Source organism: Cetorhinus maximus, chromosome 10 (genome assembly GCF_964194155.1).
Source record: "Cetorhinus maximus chromosome 10, sCetMax3.hap1.1, whole genome shotgun sequence".
NCBI classification, from domain to species: Eukaryota; Metazoa; Chordata; class Chondrichthyes; order Lamniformes; family Cetorhinidae; genus Cetorhinus; species Cetorhinus maximus.
Window position 1 is genome coordinate 134,856,057 of NC_135888.1, and position 20,819 is coordinate 134,876,875.

Here is a 20,819-nt window from a genome sequence, read left to right on the forward strand (position 1 = left end):
CCTGTTGCAATCCTCTTCATTCGTCACTATATTTCCAAGTTTGAAACTTTCAAATTAAATCCTGTATACCCAAGTCCTAAGGCTAGGTCTTTGAAGTATAACAAAAATAATAATTGTCCCATTATCGATACATGGGGGATATCACTTCACACTTCTCTCTAGTCGAAAATAAAATGCTCACCACCACTACTTTCTGTCCCTTTCCAAATTACGTAATGAAGAAGTTACTGCCCCTTTCATCTTATCCACTTCAATATTGATGATGTCTTTTATATGGTACTTTATGAAACGCCTTTGGGATGTTCATGTACACAATATTTCAGAAAAAAATATGGGAGCGTGACAACATGGACATGAACAATTAGCGATAGTTGCTGAATTGGATAGTTGCTGTAATTGAAATTAACCCCTGGAAATGCAAAGTAACCCTCAAAAATACATTTCCTACATTTTATTTATGTCTGTTTCGAGTATTTTGATTGTACACTCATAAATATTACACTTGGCACGTTATAAATAATTTCGAAAAAGTCTAGCTTTAAGAACAGATGCTGCAATTATTGGTTGGGACTCTTCGTGTCGCTGTCGACCAATAAGGAGCTGAGACGCTGCGAGAGATCGACCCCCTCTGCCAGTAAAACACAGAAGAGAATCAAAGAGACAGACGGTGCTTGCATTTCTGGTGTGCGGCCATGTTCTGAAAAGCTGCTCCCATTCAGCCCCGCCATATCACGATTCAAAATTAGTCTTTAGAAATATATTTAAATAATCATTTCATTAGAGCCAAATTATTATAATCAATTGAAAGACATTTCGATATTTTGGAATACATTTTAGACGAGAACAATGGCGAATTTGCCGACGATCGGGGCGTCTTTTATTTTCCTGCATTGTCTATGGCGACTCGCTTCGGGACAAGTTCGCTACTCGATTCCTGAGGAGCTGGAACATGGGGCCTTTGTTGGGAATATCGCTGAGGATTTAAGACTAAACATTTGGGAATTATCGGCTCGCAAGTTTCGGCTGGTGCCCGATGACGTAAGACAATATATGAAGGTAAATTTGGAAAACGGGAATTTATTTGTTAATGAAAGAATCGACCGAGAACAGCTTTGTAGACAAAGCCCGACCTGTTCCCTTCATTTTCAAATAGCGCTCAATGACCCTAATGAAACGCATCGTATCGCAGTGGAGATACTCGATGTAAATGATAATTCGCCCAGCTTTGAGAATAATGAATTCTCGTTGCAGATCAGTGAGTTAATTGCATCAGGGGCGCTTTTCCCTCTTGAGAGCGCGCATGACCCGGACATGGGCACAAACACAATCAGCACTTACCAGATTAGTCCAAACGAACACTTTGGCATTAAAGTGCAGTCGATGAGAGATGGGAGTAAAAGCGCCGAGCTTTTATTAGAGAAGCCATTAGACCGTGAGCAACAGGCGACGCTTCACCTTGTACTGACTGCCATTGACGGCGGGGTTCCGCACAGGTCTGGCACAGTGCGGATTATCATTGCCGTAGTGGACGCGAATGATAACGCGCCCATATTCGATCAAGAAATCTACAGGACCCAAGTAGTAGAAAACGTTGCCCCAGGCACGTTAGTGATGAAACTTAACGCCGCTGATTTGGACGAAGGCTCCAACGCTGACCTAACATATTCTTTCACTAATCATGTTTCCAAAATAAATCGCGAATTGTTCACATTGCACCCGGAAACTGGAGAGATCAGAGTTCAAGGAAGAGTGGATTTTGAAGAATCGCGTGTTTGCGATCTTGATGTGCAAGCTGTGGACAATGCTCCGCCCGGGCTTTCAGGGCGTTGCAAAGTTGTAGTTGATATAATTGACATTAACGATAATGCCCCTGAATTAGCCGTGAATTTGGTGTCCAGCACAGTGCGGGAAGACGCTCCTCCGGGGACTGTGATAGCGCTGATGAGCGTAACGGATCTAGATTCCGGTGAATATGGAGAAGTTCGGTGTCAGGTTCCAGGGAATATCCCATTTAAGCTCGAAAACCCTTTAAGAAACAGCTATAAATTGATTACCAGTGATATTCTCGATCGTGAAATGGCCTCAGTGTACAACATCTCCATTTCCGCCTGGGACGGAGGGTCTCCGTCTCTTTCAACAAGTAAAAACATTATAATTTCGATAACTGACGTAAATGACAACGCACCAAGGTTTACGCAGTCCTTATATAATGTGTACCTGATGGAGAACAACACTCCAGGTGCTTCTATATTTGCTGTTACCGCTTTGGATGTTGATCTGGATCGGAATGGGGAGGTTACCTATTCTATTCTGGAAAATCCGATGCAAGAACTGCCTGCGTCTGTTTGCGTCACGATTAACAGCGAAACTGGGAACATATACCCGCTGCGCTCCTTTGACTATGAGAAACTGAAAAATTTTCAATTTCAAGTTCAAGCCCAGGATGCTGGATCTCCCCCATTGAGCAGCACTGCCACCGTCAGCGTCATTATTTTGGATCAAAATGACAATGCTCCTGTTATTGTTTCCCCTTTAACTTGGAACAGCTCAGCCACAATGGAGATTGTGCCCCACTCAGTGTATCCAGGTTACTTGGTCACCAAGGTGATCGCGACTGATGCCGATTCCGGTCAGAACGCACGGCTTTCCTATCAACTGCTGGAGGCGTCTGATCCCAGTCTGTTTACTGTTGGCCTTCTCTCTGGAGAAATCAGAGCAACAGGGCGTTTAAGGGTCGAAGACATAATAGCAGAAAGGCTGGTCATCTGTGTGAAGGACAATGGACAACCGAGCTTCTCCAGTACAGCCACAATCCGCTTTTCAATTTTGCCTAATATTACAGAAAAATCTTTGGAACGAACTGACGAACCAAGACAGTCTGCATATCTTTCGCATCTTAATCATTATTTGATCATCATTTTAGGATCAACTTCCTTTCTGTTTCTTGTAACCATCGTTTTCCTGGTCGTCCTGAAGTTTAAGCAAGACAGAAATATTGCTGGAAACTACGGCTCCACTGTTTGTTGTAAGAAACGTAGGAATTCGAATGATGCCTTCAATCAGATACCCACAGCAAACGAACCATTCAATTATCCCGGGCCTGGTCAACCTGAAGGTTATCGTTACACAGTGTGTTTATCACCGGAATCATCGAAAAGTGATTTTTTGTTTCTAAAACCCTGTAATCTTACTTTGCCTTTCAATGACCTGAGTATTCAGGAATCCAAGGCAATAAAATAACTAAGAAGCATTGCCATGCTGGGAATGACAGACAATTCAGTTTGGTGAAGAGCTATCGTCATGCGGTGAGGCAGTGGGTAAGATTTATTTATACCGCTAACACCACACATTGGTAGCAAAGATCTGACAGGCTTAATTGCTTTCTCTTGGCCCTATGACCTACTTGTCTATGGGGTTGATTACACAAGTGCTTTTAGTACGTAGGCTATTAATGTTTTAGCATAAAATCTGGTTATTGTTTGTTTCAAATTCTGTTTTGGTGAAATGCACATCGCTGTGTTCCTCTGTCATTTTTCACTCTGCTGCTGGGGTGATGTTGTAAAGCGTGCACATTGGACTGATTAGTATCACAGTATAATTTCAGTTCCTGAGTGAATTCATCAGTAAGGTTTCAGAGGACTAAAACTTATATTTCTGCTGCCAGGTTGTATTAAAATGATCGATTGTATCAATGCACGCAATGAGTACATTGACACTTCTTCAATAATAATACACGGATCAGAAAATGCTACACATTTTCCGGAAACTAATCATGCAACCATTAAATTGAATATTGGGAAAAAAAGAACTGTTTTTGCCATGCTCCAACCTTGATTGAAAACACTAATTTGTTGGTCAAATAACCTAGGTATTTCATATTCAGTTGGTTACCCGAAGCTGTCAAATCTCATTGTATTTTTTCTTTTTCAAATATTTATGCAGCTCCCTTATGAAAGTTACTATCCAATCTCCTTCCAGCATTTTTTCAGTTACTGCATACCGATCGTAACAACTCACGGAAATAAAAGCTCCTCATTTCTTTGCAATTTTGCCAATTACATTAAATCTATGTCTTCTTGTTTCTTACCGTCCAGTCAGTGAATACAGGTTCTTATCATTTCCGCCATCAAAACTCTTCATAATTTTGAACACAGCTATTAAATGTCTCCTAACCTTAGCTGCTCTAAGAACAGAAAAAAAAAAAATTCTAATCTCCCCCTACATACCTAAATTCCATCATCCCTGGTGCCTTTCCAGCAAATCTGCTCTGAATGCACTCCAAAGGACTGAGAACGTTCTTAAAGTGTAATGCCGACTATTGGTCACAATACTCCAGATGAGGTGTAATCGAGATATCTATCTTGAATTGTTATATATGTCATACCACGTTGATATGTATTACTAGCTTTAAAATGGCATGAGATAAAAAATAACACGTGGAAAGATATATGACGACTTATTACAGTTTTCGCTGAGAAATTGCTGAATTGTGAAATTAAATCCCAAAATAACAGCAAAAATTCCAGAATGGAATTTTAAAGTTAAAATTTGACTTATATTCATTAATATGATTAAGCGGCACTGATATCTTTGCCTACATAGCATAAAAATATCTATTAGTGTACCACTACACAGGTATATCATTTTAATGTACATCTATATATATTACATTTGCCAGATCCAGTCATAACTTTTAATTGAGTCACTCTCACTAACATTCTAGTCACCACAGATACAAAACTACTCTAATTAACGTCGCAAATGGCATGCTTGTGACTATGATCGTTGTGCCCCAACCATTCTAATTGTCCATGACCACTCTGAAGTCTTTGACATAGTGCATCAAGATAAGTTCCACCAACATCTCTCCTCTGTTGTCATATTCATTGCGGCTCCCCTCCTTTGATTCCACTCTTACCTCGCAATAGTCCAAACATCTGCAACACTGACTAATTTCTCTGTCGCCCTAGCGCGACAATTTTTCAACCCCAAGTATCCACCATTTCCCAACTCCCTTCCTGGCCTACACATTGTTTTTTGCTGACATTATCCGCAAAATTGAGGTCAGATTTCACATATAATGATGTCGACAACCATACGCCCCTCTCCACCACTACTGTCGAACACCGCACTGACTCTGGGCTGCAAAACTTCTTGATGGGCATTCCATTTTGAATGAGCTGTAATTTACTCCTGTTAAATAACGAGAAGACCGAAGCCCCTGGAACAAGTTCTGGGCTCCTGCAATTGACCCCTTCTTCCTCCTTGACCACACTCGCAGGCTGAAGTAGATTTTCACCTCTCAGCATCAATTTTACCCAGAACTGAATTTCGAATTACCTGTTGCATACATTTCAAAGCTTGGCAAAATCCACCTTCACAATGTCAGCCATTATTATCTGTACCTCCTTCAATGTATTGTTTAAACTCCCGTCCATGCTTTTATACCTCTAAACACAACTCGTTCAGTGCGTTCCTGAGATGCCTTCCTTCGTCCATGCTCTACAAATCTCTGCTCAATAAACACTTTGCAGCTCAATTCCAAAGCAAATTTTAGGAGACATTGATCCCTGGTCCCATGTTCAAATTTAGCAGTGGTTTCCCTCTTTCCTATTACTGCATCCTGCTGTACGTCTACACCTGCTGCACCTCAGCCATTTTAGATGTGCACTTGCGATGCCATGACATACAAGGCTATGGGCTTAGTGATGGAAAATGGGATGAGAATAGTTAGGTACTTGTTTGGCCAGCGCAGACTCGATGGGCCGCAGGTCCTTTTTCTATACTGTACACCTCGATCACTGTATGACTCTATGAACCACAATTTGTAACCTCAGGGCTCGGCATATCCCCCACTCTACCATAGTCAAGTGATAAATTATGTCTCTTCAATGAAGAGCACAGGAGAGCACGCCAGGAAAAGCACCAAGTATACCTGAAAATGAGGTGTCAACCTGGTGACGCTACAACACAGGGCTACTTGCATGCCAAACAGACTAAGAAGCAAGCGATAGGCAGAGCTAACTGATTCCACAGCCAACGGATTAGATCTAAGACTTGTAGCCCTGCCACATCTAGTTATGAATGATGTTGGACAATTAAACAGCTCACTGGAGGAGAAGGCTCCGCAAATGTCCCCATTCTCAATGATGGGGGAGCCCAGCACACCCGAACAAAAGATAAAGCTGAAGCATTTGCAATAATCTTCAGCCTGAAGCGCCGAGTGGATGATCTATCTCGGCGTCCTCTGGAGGTCCCCAGCATTCAGATGCCCTGAAGAGGAATCATATAGACTCGAAGCATTAATTTAGTTTCTCTCTCCACATTAGCTGTCAGGCCTGAGAGCTTTTCCAGCATTTTCTGCTTTATCACAGATGCCAGTCTTGAGCCAATTAGATTCACTCCACGTGATATCAAGAAACGACTGAAGGCACTCGATATTGCAAAGGCTATGGGCCATGACATTATTCCGGCAATAGTACTGAAGGCTTGTGCTCCAGAACTTTCCACACCCCTAGCCAAGCTGTTCCAGTAAAACTACAGCACGGCACCCACCTGGCAATGTGAAAAGTGGCCAGGTATGCCTTGTACACAAAAAGTATGACCTCTCCAACCCAGACAATTATGGCCCCATCAGTCTACTCGCAATCATGAGTAAAGTGATGAAAGGGGTGATCAACAGTGCTATCAACTAGCGCTTTCTTAGCAATAACCTGCTTGCTCTGGACCCCATGAAATCTCATGGCATCAGGTCAAACATGGGCAAGGAAACCTCCTGCTGATTATCACTTACCACCCTCCCTCAGCTGATGATTCAGTGCTGCTCCATGTTGAACATCACTTGGAGGAAGCACTGAGGGTGGCAAGGGTGCAGACTGTACTCTGGTTAGGGGGATTCAATGTCCATTGCCAAGAGTGGCTCTATAGCAAGACTACTGGGCGAACTGGCTGAGCCCTAAAATACATAACTGCAAGACTGGGTCTGCACCCAGGAAGTTCATCAACAGTGCTATCAGGGGCACTTGGTTAGCAATAACCTGCTCATTACTGCCCAGCTTGGGTTCCACCATGGCCACTCGGCTCCTGACCTAAAGCCATTTTTCAAACATGGGCAAAGGAGCTGAGCTCCCGAAGTGAGGTAAGAGTGACTGCCTTTGACATCAATCCGTATTTGACCGACTGTGGGAACAAGGAGCCTTTACAAAACTGGAGTCAATAGGAATCAGGAGGAAAATTCTCCACTGGTTGTTGTCATACCTAGCACAAAGGTAGATGGTTGTGGTTGTTGAAGATCAATCATCGCAGTCCCAGGACATCACTGCAGGAGTTCCTCAGGGTAGTGCCCTCGGCCCAACCATTTTCAGCTGCTTTATCAATGACCTTCCTTCCATCATAAGATCAGAAGTGGGGATGTTCGCTGATGATTTCACAATGTTCACCTCCATTCCCAGCTCCTCAGATGCTGAAGCAGTCCACGTCCAAATGCAGCAAAACCTGGACAATATCTGGGCTTAGGCTGACAAGTGGAAAATTACATGCACCAGGAAATGACCATCTCCAACAAGAGATAATCTCACCATCGCCCTTTGATATTCAATGGCACTACCATCACTGAATCCCCCACTATCAACATCTTGGTGGTTACCATTGGCCAAAAACTGAACAGGACTATCTTTATAAATACTGTGGCTAGAAAAGCAGGTCAGTGCCTGTGAATCATGCAACAAGTTACTCACCCGCTGACTCCACAAAGCCTGTTCACTATGTACAAGGCACAAGTCAGGAGTGTGATGGAATATTTGCCTGGATGAGTGCAGCTCCTGTAACACTCAAGAAGCTTGTCACCATCCAGGACAAAGCAGCCCACTTGATTGGCACCACATCCACAAACATTCACTCCCTTCACCACCGATGCACAGAAGCAGCAGTGTGTACAACCACAAGATGCACTGCAGGAATTTACCAGGGCTCCTTAGGCAGCTCTGGCTAAACCAACCACAACTACCATCTAGAAGGAGAGGACCAGCAGACAGCCGGGAACACCAGCACCTGGAAGTTCCCCTCCAAGTCACTCACCATCCGGACTGGGAATTATATCGCCATTCCTTTACTGTCGCTGGTTCAAAATCCAAGAATTCCCTTCCGAACAGCTCTGTGAGTGTACGTACACCATTCAGACTGCAGCGGTTTAAGAAGGCAGCTCACTGCCACCTTCTCAGGGGCAATTAGGTATAGGCAACAATTGCTGGCACAGCCAAAGAAGCGCACATCCCATGAATGAATAAATAAAATCAGTGATGCTTAGTTTGGGTTCCGTGAGGTTCATTCAACTCCTGACCTCATTGCAGCCTTGCTTCAAACATGGACAAAGGAGCTGAACTCCAGAGGTGATGTAAGAGTAACTGGCCTTGACTTCGCGGCAGCATTTGACTGAGTGTGGCATCGGGGAGCCCTAGCAAAACTGGAGTCAATGGGAACCGGGGGTAAACTCTCCGCTGGTTGGAGTCATACCCAGCTAAAGGAATATTGTTGCACTTTTTGGGGGCCAATCATCTCAGTTTCAGGACATCACTGCAAGAGTTCCTCAGGGCAGTACACTAGGCCCAACTACCTTCAGCTGCTTCATCACTCACCTCTCTTCCATCATAACGACAGAAGTTGGGATGTTTGCAAATGATTGCACAATGTTCAGCACAATTCTTGACTCCTCAGATACTGAAGCAGTCCATGTCCAAATGCAGCAAGACCTGGACAATATCCAGGCTTGGACTGAAACGTGATAAGTAGCATTCACACCACGCAAGTGCTAGGCATTGACTATATCCAACAAAAGGGTGTATGACCATCGCCCCTTGACATTCAATGGCATTACCATCTCTGAATCCCCCACTAACAACATCCTGGAGGTGACCATTGACCAGAAACTGAACTGGACTAGCCATATAAATACTGTAGTTGCAAGAGCACGTTGTGGTTCGGCATCCTGCAGCGAGTGACTCACACCCTGACTCCCCAAACCCTGCCCACCATCTACAGGGCACAGGTCAGGAGTGTGATGGAATACTCTTCACTTGCCTGGATGAGTGCAGATCCAACAACTCTCAAGAAGCTTGGAAACATCCAGGACAAAGCACCCCGCTTGATCTACACCCCACCCACAAACATTCACATACCCCTTCCCCCCGCCCCCACCCTCCACCATCCCCCCGCCCCCCCCCCCCCCGTCCCACTCCCCCAACGACACACTGTGGCAGCAGTATGTACCATCTACAAGATACACTGCAGGAACTCACCAAGCCTCCTTAGACAGAACCTTCCAAACACAAGGCCACTACCATCCCATTACTGCCGCTGGGTCAAAATCCTGGAACTTCTCCCTAACACCATATGGACTGCAGCAGTTCAAGAAGACAGCTCACCACCACCATCTCAAGTGCCTTTGGAGATGGTCAAGAAATGCTGGCCTACAGGAAGGTATAAAAGGAACTAGCATGCCAGACTGTGAGTTACTCTGACTCAGGCCCCTGTTGCAGACACCTCACTTCATCCCTGTCCCACCCCACAATCCCAAGCACTGGCGGCGGTGTCTCCCGCTATCTAGGTCGAAGATTGTAAAATTTCTTCACTATATTGATTCAGCTCTGCTCCTCTTATGTTAGGCAGTAAAACCCAACTACTTGAGCAAGACTTTTACCACACTTTTTAATGCCTCTTCTTTGGATCCAAGCCAAATTTTCCTGATTATGCATCGTTTTATTCGTCTTTTTTCCCACCTCTTTTACTCGTCAGAACTGTTTGCGAATATAAGTAGCCTTACGCCCACATTTAATTTTCAACAGTTATACTTGTGATTCCATTTAGCAGTAAGTTTAATTAACTCATGCCTGCTGTATTATACTTTGCGTTTTCTTGCTCGTGTCAAAAAATATTAAAATTTCCTGTATGGATGCAGTTATTCGCCAACAATGTTTTGACAATCATCTTGATTACAACCTAAATGAAAATGCTATTATGCCACTATTGAATAACCATTTACTATTTACATTATATTTCAAAGCTGAAAAGGCACAACGAAAGCTACTGATGGATATTATGGAGCTTCCCTTTGCCATTCCGTGGGCATTCGAACAACACAAAAGAACAATACACTACAGGGAGGATGTGATTGCAAAGTAGAGGGCGCAGAGGAGTTTAACCAGGATGTTGCCTGGGCTGGAGCGTTTCAGCTATGAAGACAGTTGTTTTCCTTAGAGCAGAGAGAAAGCTGAGGGTGTGTGGGGGGGGTGGGGGGGGGGGGGGGGTGGGGGTGGAGGGGGTTGATTGAGGTATACAAATTTATGAGGGGTATAGATGGGGTAGATAGGAGGAAACTTTTCCTCTTAGTGGAGGTGCCAACAACCAGGGGCGTAGATTTAATGTAAGGGGCATGAGGTTTAGAGGGGATTTGAGAAAAACATTTTTCATCCAGAGGATGATTAGAATCTTGGACATACGCCCTGAGGGAGTGGTAGAGACAGAAACCCTCACAACATTTAAGAAGTATTTAGATGATCACTTGAAATGCCATCGCATACAGCGCTATGGGTCAAGTGCTGGAAGACGGGATTAGAATAGATAGGTGCTTGATGGCTGGCACGGACACGATGGGCCAAAGGGCCTGTTTCTGTGCTGTACAACTCTATGACTCTATGACTCTACAACTCTCAGATGATTTTCAGGTTGCGTCTATGCCAACAACATGGGCTATTTAGGTATTCTTGTAGTCAGCAAAATCCCGTCATCCCTGTTGCCTTCCAGGAAATCAGCTTTGGACGCACTCCAAACCATGGATAAGGTTAATATGTATTAATAACGATAGAACAGCATTCGATATAAAAGCTGACCTCTTGTGGTTCCCAAGTCCTTTGCTGATGGGGATTCAATATTTCTAAAATGGAACTTATGACTTAAAGCTCTACGGCTCCAGTTGTGATAGAATGTCATTAGCTATCAAAACGTTTACTCTCCATTATATTTGCTGTTGCAAAACGCCTGGAGTGCGACGGGAGAGGTGGGTTGGGACCGCATTGGGGTAGGAGGCACTAAAGGGAGAGCGGACGCGAGTGGGAGGAAATGAGTTGAAGGGTTCAACAATTCCAAGAAAGCTATTATTTACAAATGCAACATAAAATCGGTTATAAACCTTAAACCTCGCCATCTTCCATGCTCAGGGCAGTTTCCTTCCACACATCATTCAAGTTGTTGACAATGAACATTGTAAGGGTGTCTTCAAACACAGTGCCGAACTCTCGTACATTTCAATACTATCAAATAATTCTATTACTAATGCTGGTAATGCCATAACCAATTAATAAGTCTATAAAACTATATTTAAAATAAGCTTTCATTCCTTTGCTGTTCTAATCTGTGGTGATTCTTAGATAAATCATATGACCAGAAATATATACCGACACAATTCAAGAGCAAAACTTTTCTATCTTTAGCAAAAAATATGTTTATGACCAATTGGGAAACCAGTTCTATCACTATCACAGAGAAGGCCAGCATTGACACTAAAAAATGGAGATATACGATCAACATCTCAGAAGTACTGTTGCAATCAAGGCTTCCGGTTTTGATAGTCCAAATATGGAGAAACAGTTTCATCTGACAGGAGGTGCGCTAAACAGAGGACAAAAATTTAATGTAGTTAGCAAAAGAGCCAGAGGCGACTTGAAGGGAATTTGTTTTGCCTGTGTAGTATTACAATATGTCGAACAGTCATTGGTGACCACTAATGACGTGAATGATCTAATATCCAACATTATCGTGATATCAGCTGCATAGGCTCCATATAAAATAAAACATGAAACCAAAATAATGTAGATGCTGGAAATCTGAAATAAAAGCAGAACAAAAACCTAGAAAAACTTAGCAGGCTTGGTAGCACCAAAGTCAACGTTTCGAACCCGTATGACTCTTTTTCAGAGTATTTTGCTTTCAGCTTAGTGTTTAATTCACTGCCACCTCTCTTCCAGGAATACCTACCTTGAAGAAGTACTGCTCTTCTCTCCAGCAGGACTTACGTTTGTCTCTTTCATCCTGTTCATCTTCATTGCTTTCCATTTCCCTCCTGGTGTTTGGCAAGGTGTTTGCCAAAACTCGCTTTCACAGCCATATTCCCTTACTCAGCGACTGTCTCCGACTCCGACTTACCCCAGGCGGATTCCAAGTGAAGTTCCATCCCTCATGTTTCGGATCCACCCAGGATTAAAGGTATTTCCGGGGCATACAATGTTCCTCGGATTGCTGTTCATGCCGCATCCTGAGATGCACTCTTGATGCCATGCGCCGCCATATGTACACACTCAAGTCTCTCCAGCACCGACTCATCCTCTTAGTGCTGCCCTGATCCCCAGTTTCATTTCATTCTTCGGCTCATCCAACGCCTTAACAAGAAACTTTTTCTCTTCTTTTCAGGTGTTAACGCATGCAAGCTCCAACACATTATTGATACCAACGCCCCATCCAGGACTCTTCCCCCCTTCATATCCATCTGACTCCATCCCTTTTTGTAATCTCAGGCCTTACTGTGTATTCGCCATATCATCTGGCCTTCACCTCTCTGATGCTGAACGTTCAGTACTCAGAAAAGGACTCAGTTTCATCCCCTTTCACCCTCACCTCAGTGAATTTCGGGCCCAGCACGATGCTCAATTCTTCTTCCACCGCCTTCCTCTCCGTGCTCACTTCTTTGAGCAGGAGTCCTCCCGCGTTCCACGGATCCTTTACCCGCCTCCAGTTTTATTCATCTACCTGATGCCTCCCTCTGACCTCTTACCTGCTCTTGATCCTTTCATTGAGAACTGACAGCGTGACATCATCCATCTTAATTTCTCTTCTCCTCTCATCCAGTCCAACCTGTCTCCTTCTGAACTTGCTTCATTCCGTTCTCTCAGGTCCCACCCTGGCGAAAGAAAAACTCTTAAGAAGTGATACAAACTCGAACCGTTATCTCTGTTTCTCTCTTCACAGATGCTGTCAGACCTGCTGAACTTTTCCACCATTTTCTATTCTAATTGCATATAAAACAAGACTGACAAAGGGCATTGTTTTTGCGTGCTTACCTTAATGATATTTCCGGAAATATAACGGTCGGTACATTATAAATGACTTCGAAACAGCCTAGCTTTAAGAATAGTTGCTGCAGTTATTGGTTGAGACTCTTCGTGTCGCTGCCTACCAATAAAAAGCGGAGACTCAGCGAGAGATCGACCCCCTTCCTCCGCCAGGGAAGCACAGAACAGAATCGAAGAGACAGAAGCTGTTTTTATGCTGTGCGACCATTTTCAGAAACGCTGACCAGTTTGGGTCTTTGTGTTCCTCGTTTCAATATTAATGCATAGATATATAGTCGATTATCTACTGTGACATAGGAGACATGTCAATCTAATCGATTTCGGAATATTTCCATATTTTTCAACAAATTCCAGCCCAGAACAATGGCGAATGTACTGATGAGCCCGGCGCCTTTCATTTTCCTGCTTTGCATGTCGGACCTGGTTGCCGGACAGCTTCGCTACTCAGTCCCCGAGTAGCTGCAACACGGGGCTTTTGTTGGTAATGTCGCTGAGGATTTAGCAGTCAACGTTCGCGAATTATCGGCTCGCAAGTTTCGGCTGGTGTCCGATGAAAGGAAACAATACATGGAAGTAAATCTGGAAAATGGGAATTTATTTGTGAATGAAAGGATCGACCGAGAAGAGCTTTGTGGACAAAGTCCTGCCTGTTCCCTTTCTTTTCAAATAGCGCTCGATGATCCTATGGAAATGCATCGTGGCACAGTGGAGATTTTGGATGTAAATGATAATTCGCCCACCTTTGAAAAGAGCGAATTCTCCTTGCAGGTCAGCGAGTTAATTGCACCAGGAGCGCGATTTCCTCTCGAGAGCGCGCGTGATCCGGATGTGGGTGCAAACACAGTCAGCACTTATCAGATCAATTCAAATGCGTACTTCGGTATCAAAGTTCAGACGAGAAGGGGTGGGAGCAAAAGTGCAGAGTTATTTCTAGAGAAGCCCTTGGACCGTGAACAACAGCCAACCTTTCATCTTGTTTTGACCGCTATTGACGGTGGGGTCCCCCAAAGATCTGGCACAGCTCGGATTATCATTACTGTCGTGGACGGGAACGATAACGCCCCTGAATTCGATCGTGAGCTCTACAGCGCGACTATCGCAGAAAATGCCCCTCGAGACACCTTGGTGAAGAAAATCAACGCTGTTGATTTGGACGAAGGTGCTAACGCAGAACTGACATATTCTTTCACCAATCACGTTTCACAAAGGATTCGGGACTTGTTCAGGTTGGATCCTAAAACCGGAGAGATCAGAGTTCAAGGAGTACCAAATTTTGAGGAATCAAGTATTTATGAACTTGATGTACAAGCAGTGGACAATGGTGTACCGGGTTTGACAGGACATGCAAAAGTTATTGTCAGCTTAACTGATCTGAACGATAACGCCCCTGTGATAGAGGTAACGTCAGCAACTGGCATGGTCCCCGAAAATACGCAGCCTGGAACTGTGATTGCAACCATAAGCGTAACCGATTCAGATTCAGGGAGTAATGGGGATGTTCAGTGTCAAGTTCCCGTAGGTGTTCCTTTCAAACTTCAAAAATCTTTGAGGAACAATTACAAATTGGTTACCGATGAGGTTTTGGATCGTGAAAAAACCTCATCGTACAACATATCCATTTCAGCCTGGGACGGCGGGACGCCCCCTTTGTCAACACGTAAAACCATCTTGGTTTCTGTTTCTGATATAAATGATAACGCGCCGAGGTTCACACAATCATTATATGATGTGTACCTAATGGAGAACAACACTCCTGGTGCTTCCATTTTTGCTGTTAGCGCTAGCGATTCTGATTTGGACAAGAACGGTGAGGTGGTTTATTTTATTCTAGATAATCAGTTGCCAGGGGAACCTGGGTCTCGATACGTCACGATTAACTCTAAAAATGGGAATATTTACGCGCTGAGTTCCTTCGACTATGAGCATATAAAACATTTCCAGATCAACGTTCAAGCTCAGGATGCTGGATCTCCCTCCATGAGTAGCACTGCTGTGGTGAATATTATTATCTTGGACCAAAATGACAATGTCCCGGTCATTGTTTCACCTCTGACGTTTAACAATTCAGCATCCGTGGATATTATCCCCCAGTCGGTAATTCCAGGTTACTTGGTAACCAAGGTAATCGCCACTGATGCCGATTCCGGTCAAAACGCAAGGCTTTCCTACCAACTGCTGGAGGCTGCGGATGCCAGCTTGTTTACTGTGGGTCTTTCCTCCGGCGAAATCAGAGCATCTCGGGGTTTCAGAAACCAAGATTTCATCACAGACAGAATCGTCGTATGTGTGAAGGACAATGGACAGCCAAGCCTCTCTAGTACGGCCACAATCTTCTTTTCAATCTTGTCCAATATTACTGGAAAATTGTTTGAACCAACTGACCAACCAAAACAGTTGGAATACTTTTTCGATCTTAATCGTTATTTGCTCATCATTTTGGGATCAACGTCCTTTCTGTTTCTTGTGACCATAATTTTTCTGGTCGTTCTGAAATATAAGCAAGACAGAAATATTGATGAAGGTTACAACGCTACAGCGTGCTGTTACAGACGGTGGAATTCAAAAAATGCTTTTAATGGAAAACCTGCAGTAAACGAAACTTTAAATTATCCCGGACCTGGCCTGAATGAAAGTTATCGATATACCGTTTGTTTATCTCCAGAATCATCCAAGAGTGATTTTCTGTTTCTAAAGCCCTGTCACCCCACCTTGCCTTTCAATGAATTGCGTGTCCTCGAGACCAACGCAAGAACATAAGTTTTTGGTTGGAATGCCAGATAATTATCTTGGTATAGAGTCATTTTGTTCCGCAAAAATTAATAGGTAAGTGTGATGTATATACCTGAATCCTCACATTGGTAGTGGAATGGCTGATTGGCCAAATTGATTACTCCTCATCCTATGAGGTTATAAGTTAGTAATGTGAATATACCTGCCGCCTTCTGACTGTCTTGCGTAGTATAAACTATAGTAACGTTAGTATGAATGCTGGCCTTTACATGTTCCACTTTATGTTTTGGTGAAATACACATCAGTGTGTTTTCTCCTTTCATCTCACCGCTACTGTAGTGTTGCTTTATTGCATGTACATTAAAGTAGTTGGTATCACAAAACATCATTTCTGTGCATGGGGCAAATATATCCATGATTGTGGAAGGGACGTTACGTAATCTAAATATTTTAGATGGCACAGTCTAAGTGAAGCTTTGGTTTGGTCAATGCATGCAGAAGGAACTTTTGCGCTTAACAATAAATATTTCCCTCTGAAAATGATCATATTTTCCAAAAGTATATTATCTGTGTTAAGGAAAAAATGCTTTCTCAGCAATGCTCCAGAATTGATAAAAAAAACATCGATTTGCTGCGTATGTAATCAGTCATTTGATATTATGTTAGGCAACTGGATACCTAAAATCTAGTGTCTGTTATTTCTGAGGGCGTTGCTGAGCTAGTATTATCGAAAGAGAAGAGTATCACGTTTTCCCGGGAAGGTAGCGCACTGTTGCTGCAACTTCAGAGTGAGGACGGTCACGCTTCCTAGAAAGTGCTCAAAATATTCTCTAAGTGTTTTCAGACGTGCTATTTGCCCCAGTTTTCTCCATAATTGATTTTTTATTAGCCTATATTTGACAAAAAATCAACACAGTGGCTAAGGAACAATTTGTTAATTGACCATTGATAAGTTTGCCCAGAGGCATTTTCCAGATTAAGTAAAGGAGGCCATTAATCTATTTCAGTGGCAGTTTCAGGGCTGCGCCCTGGGTGGCACCCCGAAACTGAGTATAAACACTGTGGCTACAAGAGCAGGTCAGAGGCTGGGAATACTGCGGCGAGTAACTCAACCCCTGACCCTCCGCCGCCTGACCACCATCCACAAATCAGGAATTTGATGGAATACTTTCCACTTGCCTGGATCAGTGCAGCTCCAACAACACATAAGAAGCTCGACACCATTCTGGATAAAGGACACCCCATCCACAAACATTCACTCCCTCCGCCACCGAAGTACAGTGGCAGAAGTGTGTAGTGTTCACTGGATGCACTGAGTCACCAAGGCTCCTTAGACAGCACCTTCCAAACCCACGACCACTAACATATAGTAGGACAGGAGCAGCAGATGCAAAGAAGCATCACCACTTGGAGATTTCCCTCCAAGCCACACACCATCCCGTCTTGGAAATAAATCTCCGTTCCTTCACTGTCTCTGGGTCAAAATCCCGGGGCTCCCTCTAGCAGTACTGTCATTGCACCAACTCCACAGGTACTGCAGCGGCTCAAGAAGGCAGCTCACCACCACTTTCTCAAGGGCAGGTAGAGATGGGCAATAAATGCTGGCCTAGCCAGCAACGCCCACATTCCATGAGTTAATACAAAAAATCAGTCTCATTAACAAAGGAACGAGATTTTTCGGCTCAAACAAGGTCTCTAATCTGTCTCAGTGACTGTTTCAGTGCTGCACGCTGGGTGGCATCTGTGAGCAGGTCAAGCAACTAAGAGGCTCTTCAATCCATCAGATTGAAATATCCTCACTCAGCCGCACAGATGGCAAATGACAATGAAAAAATGTATAAATTACATCCAAACCCTATATAGGGAGCAAAATAAAGATTGAAAAATACAGATGAGTTAATGAACAGGCGCGTGGTTTGAACTGAGTGGGAACTGAGGCGTTTGGTGAGTGAGGGAGTTCACTGCAGGGGGAAGGAGGTGCTCCTTTCTTTGTCTACCTCTTTCACCCTCCAGTATTTGACTCCTACATCGGTGCAGCGGAAGAAGCTGATTGGTGAGTAACTGATAATTTTATTCTAGCCTTAATAAACACTTATTAAAGTTAAGGTATGGCAGGGCAGCTCGATTGAATGGAATGTGTGTCCTGTTGAATTTAGGAAGTCTTGGATGCACAATGCGCCCTCGACAAATACCTCTGTAGGAAGTGTCAACGGCTGAAAATGTTTGAGCTCCGGGTTTTGGAAGTCAAGCAGCGGCTGGGGTCACTGTGGTGCATCCGTGGGGCAGAGAACTTTGTGTATACCACGTTTAGGGAGCTGGAGACACTGTAAGTTAGGAACATGCAGGCAGAGAGGGAATGGATGACCATTACGCAGCCTAAGAGAACTGCCTCAGAAATCTGATGCCCTCCCTTCCACACCAATTCTCCAGCCATGTGATCAATCACTCAATCCTTCTGATCCTATGCTCACTAGCAGGTGGCACTGGAAGTAATGCCGAGGTTACTGCTTTTGAGGTTCTGCATTTTAATGTATTTCCAAACTTCCTAATATATGCTATCAGGGCCTCATCCCTCTTCTTACCTATACCGTAGACAGGTCGTGCGGTAGTCCCCCTGAGTCGACCTTCCTTGCTAACTGGTTATCCATTTTGGATACCGATGAAATTGATGGTTCCTCAGAGGAGTGCAAAAAAAGCCAATTTCGTGGCACAACCGGCCACACAGCTGCACAGCAGGGAAGAAAGAAGAGTGGAAAGGCAATAGTGATAGGGAATTCGTTTGTTAGGGAACAGGCAGGCGTTTCTGCAGATCAAGACCGGACACCAGGGTGATATGTTGCCTCATTAGTGCCAAGATCAAGGATGTCGCAGAGGAGCTGCAGGACATTCTTCTGGGAGAGGGTGAAAAGCCTGAGGTTGCGGTCCACAACGGTATAGGTAGGAAGAGAGATGAGGCCCTGATAGCATATATTAGGAAGTTAGGAAATACCTTAAAAAGCTGAACCTCAAAAGCAGTAACCTCGGCATTACTCCCAGCGCCACGTGCTAGTGAGCATAGGATCAGAAGGATTGAGTGATTGAACACATGGCTGGAGAATTGGTGTAGAAGGGAGGGCATCACATTTATGAGGCATTGGTTCTGGTTCGGGGGCCGGTGGGAACTGTACAAGATGGATGGGTTGCACCTTAGCAGGACTGTCATGAACATTCTCGCAGGGAGATTTGCTAGTGCTGTTGGGGAGCGTTTAAACTAGATTGGCAGCAGGATGGGAAAGTGACAGGGAGGTCAGATTGTAGGGAAGCATAACTAGTGACTAGAAGTAAAACAGTAGTAAACCAAACTAGAAGGTTGATAAAACAAAGGTAAGCATCAAATTGGATCAGAATGCGGAATAATGTTAAAAATACAACGTTAAGGACACTATCTGAATACTTGCAGAATTCGCAACAAGATAGATGATTTGAAGGCACAAATAGCGGTAAATTGGTATGATTTATTTGTCATCAGTGAAGCATGTTTACAAGGTGGACAGGACTGGGAATTGAATATTCAGGGATATTCGTCATTCAGGAAGGATAGATGGAGGGGAACAAGGAGGTGGGGGCGGCACTATTAATAAGGGACAAGATCAGTGCATTAGTGAGAGAGGATTTTGGATCGAAGGATCTAAAAGTGGATTCGGTTTGCGTGGAGCTAAGAAGCAGCAAGTCGAATCAAACATTGGTCAGAGTTGTTTACAAGCTACCAAACTGGAGTGGTGATGTTGGGAATGATATAAATCCGGAAATTAGAGCTGCATCTAATATGGGTAATACTGTAATAATGGGCAGCTTCAATTTACATTTTGACTGGGTAAACTTGATTATTACTAATGCCGTGGAGGAGGAATTCGTGGACTGTGTAAGAGATAAGTTTCTGAGCAGTACGTTGAGGAACCAACGAGGAATCAGGCTATTTTAGATTTAGCATTATGTAATGAGAATGGGCTAATTAACAGCCTTTCTGTAAAGGAACTATTAGGAAATACTGATCATAATATGAGACAGTAAGTTTGAAAGTGATATAGTTATTCCTGAAACGGGGTTCCTTAATCTGAGCAAAGACAATTATGAAGCTAAGAGGGGCAGTTGGCTATGGTGGATTGGAAAATACATTAAAAGATTTGATGGTAGACAGGCAATGGCTACTTTTGCAAGAAGTATGACATGGTCTACAACATACATACATTTCCCTAAGACACAAAAATCCAACAGGAAAGGTGAACCAACGGTGGATAATAAAATAAATTAAAGATTGCAGTTGATAAAAGAAAATGGTTTTTAAGTTTGCCAGGAAAAAGTGGTAAATCCGAGGATTGGGAGTAATTTATAATCCAGCAAATGATGACCAAGAAACTGATAAAGAAATGGAAAAGAGAATATGAATACAAGCTGGCGATTAACATAAGATGGGCTGTAAAAGCTTCTTTAGGCATGTGAAAAGACAAAGATTAGCAAGGACAAGTGTGCGTACATTGGAAGCGGAGTAAGCAGAATCTATAATGGAGAATAGGGAAATGGTGGAGAAACTAAACAATTACTTTTTGTCAGTCTTCACGGAGGAAGACACAGAAAATCTCCCCAAAATAGTAGGGAACCAAAGCATTAGTGAAAATGAGGAGCCAAAAGAAATTAATATTAATAAAAAGGTTGTACTCGAAACATTAATTGGATTCAAATTTGATAAATCTCCTGGACCAGATAAGCTACATCCCAGAGCTTTGAAGGAGTGGCTATGGAAATAGTGGATGCATTGCTGGGTATCTTTCAAAATTCTGTAGAATCTGGAAAGGTTCCTGCAGATTGGAAAGTAACAAATGTTTGAGGGGGAGAGAAAACTAAGAACCACAGACCTGTTAGTTTGATGTCAGTAGTAGAAAAATGTTAAAATCAATGTTAAAGGATGTGATAACTGGACATTTGGAAAATTAT

The 20,819-nt window shown here is 43.5% G+C and overlaps 2 protein-coding genes across 2 annotated transcripts; both read left to right on the forward strand.

Annotated features, from left to right (window-relative positions):
• Positions 1 to 846: 846 nt before the first annotated feature.
• On the forward strand, positions 847 to 3,240 carry LOC144685315 (protocadherin-10-like). The gene has a single exon (XM_078549725.1). The coding sequence runs from the start codon at positions 847 to 849 to the stop codon at positions 3,238 to 3,240; it is 2,394 nt and encodes a 797-aa protein (XP_078405851.1).
• A 10,241-nt stretch (positions 3,241 to 13,481) lies between these two features.
• On the forward strand, positions 13,482 to 15,875 carry LOC144685366 (protocadherin alpha-C2-like). Its single transcript, XM_078549769.1, is given in 1 exon segment — positions 13,482 to 15,875. A coding segment is annotated over 1 exon segment (2,394 nt).
• The last annotated feature ends 4,944 nt before the right edge of the window (positions 15,876 to 20,819 follow it).